The sequence below is a fragment of the Salmo salar genome, chromosome 17 (genome assembly GCF_965601325.2).
Source record: "Salmo salar chromosome 17, fSalSal1, whole genome shotgun sequence".
Lineage (NCBI taxonomy): Eukaryota > Metazoa > Chordata > Actinopteri > Salmoniformes > Salmonidae > Salmo > Salmo salar.
The window spans coordinates 20,558,562-20,570,000 of NC_138307.1; the positions used below are offsets into that span (position 1 = coordinate 20,558,562).

General features: G+C 44.1%; 1 protein-coding gene across 1 annotated transcript in view; it reads right to left on the bottom strand.

Moving 5' to 3' along the window:
* Positions 1 to 248: 248 nt before the first annotated feature.
* Positions 249 to 11,439, bottom strand: part of LOC106574749 (interphotoreceptor matrix proteoglycan 2) — a 32,317-nt gene continuing 21,126 nt past the window's right edge. Inside the window, exons 13-16 of the mRNA XM_045699204.2 lie at positions 6,831 to 7,029; positions 5,790 to 5,869; positions 3,867 to 3,938; positions 249 to 1,653 (exon numbers count right to left, since the gene is read on the bottom strand). Of these exons, the coding sequence (XP_045555160.2) occupies positions 3,905 to 3,938; positions 5,790 to 5,869; positions 6,831 to 7,029 (313 nt within the window). The 3' untranslated portion in view covers positions 249 to 1,653; positions 3,867 to 3,904. The remainder of the gene's footprint in view (positions 1,654 to 3,866; positions 3,939 to 5,789; positions 5,870 to 6,830; positions 7,030 to 11,439) is intronic.

The window sequence follows — 11,439 nt, forward strand, 5'->3', positions numbered from 1 at the left end:
GATTACCTAAACGTCAACTTCATTCAGCATGGAGCGATCTGTGTGCCAAGAATGTTTGCACCTCAAATATACAGAGCAAAAGCAAAGGAATGTTACTGACGTTGGCCACTTTACTTTTATCCCAGAACAAACCAATACTGTACAGCAACTCAATATTAGGAAGGTGTTCCTAATGTTTGGTATACTCAGTGTACAATGATATCAAGGCTTGATAAATATAAATTTGCTTGATAAAAATGACATATGCATTATAATATTGTAAAAAATATTGACATTTTATTACAAAAGGTGTCTGTTGGCTTTCAACCAGTAAGTCTAACATACACAACACAGATCATAACTCCAGTGTCTTGTTAATCTCTGAACTATGAGAAAACATAGAAAACACATCAACAGAGACAACGTACACATTTAATCCCTTTTTCAATGGGTTGAGGACATTTGGTTCATCAAAACATATGGATGAATACAGTCGACTCCTGATATATACAAAGGCTTGGGATCGTCATGGTTGCTTGGGATCGTCATGGATACGTGGACTAACCCAAAGCAGCAGATATCAGATTTGAGAAATGAGAAAACTCAGAGAAACATGTCTTCATGGGCTATTGGCTATGGCCAAAAGGGGTTACTAACAATCACAATTCCAGTATATCAATCTATACTCATTCTAACAGTTAAATACACTATCAATTTATGTCTACACAATTGATTATCTACAACTTTCTGCCAAAATCATGTTCAAGTAAGTACAGCAACCAGGATATTTGATCATTTCAGTGGAGGCTATATAGCGTTAGCCTGTGCCATCCAGTCAGTACCCACTGGGCACAGATGTCAGTTCTACGTATAGTTTTGATTTACATTTGGTTGAGTTGTCAACTAACGTGAATTCAATGTGAAATCAACAAAAAATGTCACCAAGTCATTGGATTTAGTTTAAAAGTTAGGTGAAAAAAATCTGAAATTCTCTTTGATTTCTCTTTTCTACTCCAAACAGTTCAACTTCATCACATTGAATTTGGAGGTTGAAATTACGTGGAAACAAAGTTGATTAAACCAGTAGTTAGTTAGTTTCCATGCAGGACAGTAGCCTTCCAGTGACATCCAGTGAACTTCAAGGGTCCTGCCAGCAGCCGCGTTACGTTTCAGGACACAACACCCCACAATGCTAACTGAAACAAGTGAAGGCACTGAGGAAGACCATGTTTAGGGAGAACAGAGCAGGAAGGGACCCACACGTCCAAACTAACTAAGGACACAACAATTGAAGTGTGTTTGTTTTTTGTTCACAGATTTGTGCAAGTAAGAGGTGCAATGCAGCGAACCTTTTTGACAGTAACTGTATCTAGATGTTTGATGGCTAGCTGAGCAGGAGGCTAGCTCATAGGATAAGGTGATGGCTGTGATAACCGAAGAAAAAAATGAAACAACAAAAATAAAAGTATTTACAGTGCACTCCACCTTTAGAAAAATATCAGGTCATAGAAACAGAGTCAGTGAGACGTTGCAACTGCACAACACATCACGCCTCATAGAGAAGACTTTAAAATATCCATCCTCTTCATCTGGTCACTCTGCAGAGTCCATCAGAAGCACCATGGCAACAGAAGACACTTTCCTCTTTCTCAAGTCAAAGACAAAGGCATGTTTCTGAATGGAAAGAGTGAAGGGAGGTTTACAGCTTAAATGTAGATAGTTTGTAATCTATCAGAAGGGAGGTTTACAGTTGAAATGTAGATAGTTTGTAATCTATCAGAAGGGAGATTTACAGTTTAAATGTAGATAGTTTGTAATCTATCAGAAGAGAGTTTTACAGTTTAAATGTAGATAGTTTGTAATCTATCCGAAGGGAGGTTTACAGTTTAAATGTAGATAGTTTGTAATCTATCAGAAGGGAGGTTTACAGTTTAAATGTAGATAGTTTGTAGCTATCAAACCCAGCTACGACAGCACACTGTGGCTTATTACCATCTACAGCCAATACCGCAACAACTACACATTGCCTATTGGAACTAATGACAATATAGTACAAAAGTATACTGCTCAAAAAAATAAAGGGAACACTTAAACAACACATCCTAGATCTGAATGAAAGAAATAATCTTTACAGAGTTGAATGTGCTGACAACAAAATCACACAAAAATAATCAATGGAAATCCAATTTATCAACCCATGGAGGTCTGGATTTGGAGTCACAATCAAAATTAAAGTGGAAAACCACACTACAGGCTGATCCAACTTTAATGTAATGTCCTTAAAACAAGTCAAAATGAGGCTCAATAGTGTGTGTGGCCTCCACGTGCCTGTATGACCTCCCTACAACACCTGGGCATGCTCCTGATGAGGTGGCGGATGGTCTCTTGAGGGATACCCTCCCAGACCTGGACTAAAGCATCCGCCAACTCCTGGACAGTCTGTGGTGCAACGTGGCGTTGGTGGATGGAGCGAGGCATGATGTCCCAGATGTGCTCAATTGGATTCAGGTCTGGGGAACGTGTGGGCCAGTCCATAGCATCAATGCCTTCCTCTTGCAGGAACTGCTGACACTCCAGCCACATGAGGTCTAGCATTGTCTTGCATTAGGAGGAACCCAGGGCCAACCGCACCAGCATATGGTCTCATAAGGGGTCTGAGGATCTCATCTCGGTACCTAATGTCAGTCAGGCTACCTCTGGCGAGCACATGGAGGGCTGTGCGGCCCCCCAAAGAAATGCCACCCCACACCATGACTGACCCACCGCGAAACCGGTCATACTGGAGGATGTTGCAGGCAGCAGAACGTTCTCCACGGCGTCTCCAGACTCTGTCACGTCTGTCAGGTGCTCAGTGTGAACCTGCTTTCATCTGTGAAGAGCACAGGGCGCCAGTGGCGAATTTGCCAATCTTGGTGTTCTCTGGCAAATACCAAACGTCCTGCACGGTGTTGGGCTGTAAGCACAACCCCCACCTGTGGACGTCGGGCCCTCATACCACCCTCATGGAGTCTGTTTCTGACCGTTTGAGCAGACACATGCACATTTGTGGCCTGCTGGAGGTCATTTTGCAGGGCTCTGGCAGTGCTTCTCCTGCTCCTCCTTGCACAAAGTCGGAGGTAGCGGTCCTGCTGCTGGGTTGTTGCCCTCCTACGGCCTCCTCCACGTCTCCTGATGTACTGGCCTGTCTCCTGGTAGCGCCTCCATGCTCTGGACACTACGCTGACAGACACAGCAAACCTTCTTGCCACAGCTCGCATTGATGTGCCATCCTGGATGAGCTGCATTACCTGAGCCACTTGTGTGGGTTGTAGACTCCGTCTCATGCTACCACTAGAGTGAAAGCACCGCCAGCATTCAAAAGTGACCAAAACATCAGCCAGGAAGCATAGGAACTGAGAAGTGGTCTGTGGTCCCCACCTGCAGAACCACTCCTTTATTGGGGGTGTCTTGCTAATTGCCTATAATTTCATTTTACATTTACATTTAAGTCATTTAGCAGACGCTCTTATCCAGAGCGACTTACAAATTGGTGGATTCACCTTATGATATCCAGTGGAACAACCACTTTACAATAGTGCATCTAAATCTTTTTTTTTTGGGGGGGGGGGGGGGGGGGGTTAGAAGGATTACTTTATCCTATCCTAGGTATCCTAGGTATTTCCACCTGTTGTCTATTCCATTTGCACAACAGCATGTGAAATGTATTGTCAATCAGTGTTGCTTCCTAAGTGGACAGTTTGATTTCACAGAAGTGTGATTGACTTGGAGTTACATTGTGTTGTTTAAGTGTTCCCTTTATTTTTTTGAGCAGTGTATATTTAAGACAAGCTAAGGTTAGGCCTATTCTATGACCATACTAGACATGTCAGGAATCAAAGAGAAAGTACCTTGAGGTTCACAGTGATCAGCTGGCTCTCCAGCATTCCTATGTTTCAGAGCTCGCTCTTCTGTCCAGCGCTCTGTCAGCACGAACAACAGGAGTAGATTAGATTGAGGCTTTTGACAGTGTCCGATGTGGCTCAGAATTGCACACAAACCACACTACCGTACCCAACATTTAAACCCTGGGGATGCCTGTCAACTTTAAAACTGTTTTTTTCTGCCTCGAAGAGGGATGTTTGATGCGGCCTATGAACCGTCTCCAACCCACTCCCTTCTCTTGGTCTGTTTGCCTCCTCTGACTGGCTCTACACAGGCCCAGAGACTATTATCCTTACTGGGTTTCCTTCCATCTGCCTTTCACAAAGACTCTGTCTATTCTCTTTGTACAGCAGACTGGACGTAGTATCTCTAGATCAGAAGTGTACCTGAACTGACCGTCCTAGCTATCCCGGTTCTGACTGGCCCAACTCTTCTCCTTTTCCGCTGTTTACAGCTGGGAAGGAACTTAACCAGTATCAAAGCTGGGACCGAGAGACTGAAAAACAGTTTCTATCTCAAGCCCATCAGACTGTGAAATAGCCATCACTAGGCGGCTTCCACCTGGTTACGTAACCCTGCACCTTAGAGGCTGCTGCCCCATATACATAGACTTCAAATTACTGGCCACTTTAATAATGGAACACTAGTCACTTAATAATATTTACGTATTTTTACTTTACTAATCTCATATTCTGTATTCTATTCTACTGTATTTTAATCTATGCCACTCCGACATTGCTCATCCTAATATGTATATATTCTTTTAATTCCATTCTTTCACTTTTAGATTTGTGTGTATTGTTGTGAATTGTTAGATATTACTTCACTGTTGGAAGCTAGAAACACAAGCATTTCGCTACACCCACAATAACATCTGCTAAACATGTGTATGTGACAAATAAAATGTGATTTGATTTGAGTATTTGGCCATCCTGCAGTGGTGTTTTTGTCTGGAACTTAATACCTGGAACAGGTGAATGACTGACGCCCCCATGGCCCCAGCTGCTTGTGTCTCTGTCTGACTTACTGAGCATTCTAGAACCTTCCATACTCTAGAACCGTCCATACTCTAGAACCTTCTATACTCTAGAACATTCCATAGAAAGAGACAGACTATGATCTGCATCTCAAATAGCACCCTATTCCTTATAAAGTGCACCACTATAGACCGGGGTCCATAGGGCTCTGGTCAAAAATAGTGCACTATGTAGGGATAGTGTGCCATATGGGATGCAGACCATAAGTGAGCTGACACAAGGCCAGTGAAACAGAAACTCTACAACTGAATGTCTAAATAGCTCCACTAATGGTTTTGGAACAGGTAGTCTGGACTGGAGACGTTTCCTGTATAGAGGTTCTCATACTGTGTGAAGTGTGTATCCTGCTCCAGTCACACCACAGGCAAACAGACAGGCCAGGCCAGACAGAAAGGCCTCCTGTAGTCTGCTGCGCTCTAGTCTGCTCTGTTCCCTTTCCAAGGTCTGGGATGACCATGACCATACAGAGGATGTGTGTCCTGTCTTGTCCTCCTAGCCCCAAGGTAAGGAGAGATTTGACAGTCTGAACCCTGGCTCACCGCTCAGCACTAACCACTCAGCACTACGCTGAAAGTACATAATCTCCAGCTAGCAGGAGGTTTAGTGTATCAGGTGGGCCAGCCTACTGTAGTCTGGCTATACCTACTTCAATTTACCATCTGACAGACAGACAGGACAGACAGACAGACAGACAGACAGACAGACAGACAGACAGACAGACAGACAGACAGACAGACAGACAGACAGACAGACAGACAGACAGACAGACAGACAGACAGACAGACAGACAGACAGACAGACAGACAGACAGACAGACAGACAGACAGTAAGAATACAGCATCAGCTACTCACACTTGATGCTGCCGTACAAAGTCTGCAAACTGACGGTCTTTGGCACACAGCTCAATTATCCTTAGGCGGTCCTGAATTTGCTGTGAGAGAGAGACAATGAGAGAGAAAAACATCAGGGGATCAGTTGGTAGAGCGTCGTGTTTGCAACGCCAGCATGGCGTTTGCAACGCCAGGGTTGTGGGTTCGATTCCCACGGGGGGCCAGTACGAAAAAAAATATATATAAAAAAAAGATATATATATATATGAAATGTATGCATTGGATAAGAGTGTCTCCTAAATGACTAAAATGTAAATGTAAAATGTAAAACAAGAAAGAAAGAAAGAAAGAAAGAAAGAAAGAAAGAAAGAAAGAAAGAAAGAAAGAAAGAAAGAAAGAAAGAAAGAAAGAAAGAAAGAAAGAAAGAAAGAAAGAAAGAAAAAAAAACGAAAGCGGGAGAGAGCGAGAAGTGGGGGTAGAGAGAGAGAATAACGTGGGGGGAAAGAGAGTGAGTGAAAGAGAGAGAGAAGAGAGAGAGGCGAGAGAGGTGTGAGAGAGAGAGGTAAGAGAGAGAAAGAGAGACGGTTATGCAACATTAGGGGTTGATGTAAGGCCGGATGGATTTGTGATGGTTTCCATACTGCCTGCCCAATGCTGTTGTCTGGGCTAGCACTCCTCTTCCACCATAAGCACTGAAGCTAAAGACTCAGGGTGAAAATAGAATCTCATACACACGTGTTATGGTGCCTTATTTAGACCTAAAGTTGATAAAGCTCTCTGGTAACACTTCATGTTACCTAGGTCCTATACCGCAATACTACATGTATGTATAATGTACTCCAGTGTATAATTACCATATGAGTACTAACAGTTTCACAGTACTTTACACTTTAGCTCTAACCTTCTTGTATTTGAAAAAGATCTTTAACAATATTAAGACCCTTGGAATGATCTGGAATGATGTCTCTAGAAATCCCCCAGAGAGCCAGTCTGTTGCCAACTGTCTCTGTCTCTCTCTTACAGTCCTCCCAGCAGTCAACCACTCAGACAGCCTCTACGTACCTCTCTGGTGAGCTCGGAGTTGTCGTAGATTTGGAGTATCTCGTCACTGCAGAAGTCCACAGAGGTGTCTGCGCTGCCCGTACTGTGGTGCGGCATGTCGTCTTCGTACCGTCTGTAGTACTCTGCCGTGGCCACATCACTCTCATACATGGGGTTGAACTTGGTGGCTCTCTCTAAGGATGGCAAACTGTCTCGATCTCTGTGAAACAGGTAGGAGAGGGGCATCGTTATTAACCTGTTAGGACTAGGGGGCAGTATTGACACGGCCGGATAAAAAACGTACCCGATTTAATCTGGTTACTACTCCTGCCCAGTAACTAGAATATGCATATAATTATTGGCTTTGGATAGAAAACACCCTAAAGTTTCTAAAACTGTTTGAATGGTGTCTGTGAGTATAACAGAACTCAAATGGCAGGCCAAAACCTGAGAAGATTCCATGCAGGAAGTGGCCTGTCTGACAAGTTGTGTTTCATCTTGGCTCTTTTTATTGAAGACTGAGGATCTTTGCTCTAACGTGACACTTCCTACGGCTCCCATAGGCTCTCAGAGCCCGGGAAAAAGCTGAACGATATCGAGGCAGCCTCTGGCTGAAACACACTATCGCTTTTGGCAAGTGGCCGATCAGAGTACTATGGGCTTAGGCGCGTGCCCGAGTCGACCGAATGCTTTATTTTCTTTCGTCTGTTTACCTAAATGCAGATTCCCGGTCGGAATATTATCGCTTTTTTATGAGAAAAATGGCATAAAAATTGATTTTGAACAGCGGTTGACATGCTTCGAAGTACGGTAATGGAATATTTAGAAATGTTTTGTCACGAATTGCGCCATGCTCGTCACCCTTATTTACCCTTTCGGATAGTGTCTTGAACGCACAAACAAAACGCCGCTGTTTGGATATAACTATGGATTATTTTGAACCAAACCAACATTTGTTATTGAAGTAGAAGTCCTGGGAGTGCATTCTGACGAAGACAGCAAAGGTAATAACATTTTTCTTATAGTAAATCTGACTTTGGTGAGTGCTAAACTTGCTGGGTGTCTAAATAGCTAGCCCTGTGATGCCGGGCTATCTACTGAGAATATTGCAAAATGTGCTTTCACCGAAAAGCTATTTTAAAATCGGACATATCGAGTGCATAGAGGAGTTCTGTATCTATAATTCTTAAAATAATTGTTATGCTTTTTGTGAACGTTTATCGTGAGTAATTTAGTAAATTCACCGGCAGTGTTCGGTGGGAATGCTAGTCACATGCTAGTCACATGCTAGTCACATGCTAATGTAAAAAGCTGGTTTTTGATATAAATATGAACTTGATTGAACAAAACATGCATGTATTGTATAACATAATGTCCTAGGGTTGTCATCTGACGAAGATCATCAAAGGTTAGTGCTGCATTTAGCTGTGGTTTGGGTTTATGTGACATTATATGCTAGCTTGAAAAATGGGTGTTTGATTATTTCTGGCTGGGTACTCTGCTGACATAATCTAATGTTTTGCTTTCGTTGTAAAGCCTTTTTGAAATCAGACAGTGTGGTTAGATTAACGAGAGTCTTGTCTTTAAAATGGTGTAAAATAGTCATATGTTTGAAAAATTGAAGTTTTTGCATTTTTGAGGTTTTTGAATAACGCGCCACGGGATTACACTGGCTGTTACGTAGGTGGGACGATTTGGTGCCACCTACCATAGAGAGGTTAAGCAGGCCCTTTTCAAAAATGTAGAACTAATAACAGATATAGCCCTTGGTTCACTCCAGACTTGACTGCCCTTGACCAGCACAAAAATAGCCTGTGGCGCACTGCACTAGCTTCGAATTGTCCCCGCGATATGCAACTTTTCAGGGAAGTCAGGAACCAATATACACAGTCAGTTAGGAAAGCGAAGGCTAGGTTTTTCAAACAGAAATGTGCATCCTGCAGCACTAATTCCAAAAGGTTTTGGGACACTGTAAAGTCCATGGAGAATAAGAGCACCTCCTCTCAGCTGCCCACTAGGAAACAGTGTCACCACCGATAAATCCTCGATAATCGAGAATTTCAATAAGCATTTCTCTACAGCTGGCCACGCTGTCAACCTGGCTACCCCAACCCCGGCCAACAGCGCTGCACCCCCCGCAGTAACTGGCCCAAGCCCCCCCCCCGCTTCTCCTTCACTCAAATCCAGACAGCTGATGTCCTGAAAGAGCTGCAAAATCTGGATCCCTACCCTCTCTTCCTAAAATGATCCACCGCCATTGTCATAACCCCTATTACTAGTCTGTTCAACCTCTCTTTCGTATCGTCTGAGATTCCAAAAGATTGGAAAGCGGCCGTGGTCATCCCCCCCCCTTCAAAGAGGGAGACACTCTAGACTCAAACTGTTACAGACCTATATCCATCCTAAAGTCTTCGAAAGCCACGTGAACAAACAGATCACCATCCACTTCGAATCCCACCGTACCTTCTCCGCTATGCAATCTGGTTTCCGAGCTAGTCACGGGTACACTTCAGCCACGCTCAAGGTCCTAAACAATAGCATAACCACCATAGATAAAAGATAGTACTGTGCAGCCGTCTTTATCGACCTGGCCAAGGTTTTCGACTCTGTCAATCACCGTATTCTTATCGGCAGACTCAACAGCCTTGTTTTCTCTAATGACTGCCTCGCCTGGTTCACTAACTACTTCTCAGATAGAGTTCAGTGTATCGAATTCGAGGGCCTGTTGTCCGGACCTCTGGCAGTCTCTATGGGGGTGCCACAGGGTTCAATTCTCGGGCTGACTCTTTTCTCTGTATATATCAATGATGTTGCTCTTGCTGCGGGTGAATCTTTGATCCACCACTACGCAGACGACACCATTCTATATATCCTGCCTGTTTGGCCCTGTCCGGGGGTATCATCGGATGGGGCCACAGTGTCTCCTGACCCCTCCTGTCTCAGGCTCCAGTATTTATGCTGCAGTAGTTTATGCATCGGGGGGCTAGGGTCAGTCTGTTATATCTGGAGTATTTCACCAGTGTCCTGTGTGAATTGAAGTATGCTCTCTCTAATTCTCTCTTTCTCTCTTTCTTTCTTTCTCTCTCTCGGGGGACCTGAGCCCTAGGACCATGCCTCAGGACTACCTGACATGATGACTCCTTGCTGTCCCCAGTCCACCTGGCCGTGCTGCTGCTCCAGTTTCAACTGTTCTGCCTGCGGCTATGGAACCCTGACCTGTTCACCGGACGTGCTACCTCTCCCAGACCTGCTGTTTTCGACTCTCTAAAAACAGCAGGAGCGGTAGAGATACTCTCAATGATCGGCTATGAAAAGCCAACTGACATTTACTCCTGAGGTGCTGACCTGTTGCACCCTCGACAACTACAGTGATTATTACTACTTGACCATGCTGGTCATTTATGAACATTTGAACATCTTGGCCATATTCTGTTATAATCTCCACCCAGCACAGCCAGAAGAGGACTGGCCACCCCTCATAGCCTGGTTCCTCTCTAGGTTTCTTCCTTGGTTTTGGCCTTTCTTGGGAGTTTTTCCTATCCACTGTGCTTCTACACCTGGATTGCTTGCTGTTTGGGGTTTTAGGCTGGGTTTCTGTACAGCACTTTGAGATATCAGCTGATGTAAGAAGGGCTATATAAATAAATTTGATCATTCTGTATACATCTGGCCCTTCTTTGGACACTGTGTTAATAAACCTCCAAACGAGCTTCAATGCCATACAACACTCCTTCAATGGCCTCCAACTGCTCTTAAACGCGAGTAAAACTAAATGCATGCTCTTTAACCGATCGCTGCCCGCACCCGCCCGCACGCCTAGCATCACCACTTTGGAAGGTTCTGACTTAGAATATGTGGACAACTATAAATACCTAGGTGTCTGGTTAGACTGTAAACTCTCCTTCCAGACTCATATTAAGCATCTCCAATCCAAAATTAAATCTAGAATCGGCTCCCTATTTCGCAACAAAGCCTCCTTCACTCATGCTGCCAAACATACCCTCGTAAAACGGACTATCCTGCCGATCCTTGACTTCGGCGATGTCATTTACAAAAAAGCCTCCAACACTCTACTCAGCAAATTGGATGCAGTCTATCACAGTGCCATCCGTTTTGTCACCAAAGCCCCATATCTACCCACCACTGTGACCTGTATGCCCTCGTTGGCTGGTCCTCGCTACATATTCGTCGCCAAACCCACTGGCTCCAGGTAATCTATAAGTCTTTGTTAGGTAAAGCTCCGCCTTATCTCAGCTCACTGGTCACCATAGCAGCACCCACCCGTAGCACGCGCTCCAGCAGGTATATATCACTGGTCATCCCCAAAGCCAACACCTCTTTGGCCGCCTTTACTTCCAGTTCTCTGCTGCCAATGACTGGAACGAATTGCAAAAATCACTGAAGCTGGAGACTTATATCTCCCTCACTAACTTCAAGCATCGGCTGTCAGAGCAGCTTACCAATCGCTGCAGCTGTACACAGCCCAACTACCTACCTCATCCCCACATATATATATTTTTTTCTGCTCTTTTGCACACCAGTATTTCTACTTGCACATCCTCATCAGCACATCTATCATTCCAGTGTTAATTGCTAAATTGTAATTACTTTGCCACTATGGCCGATTTAT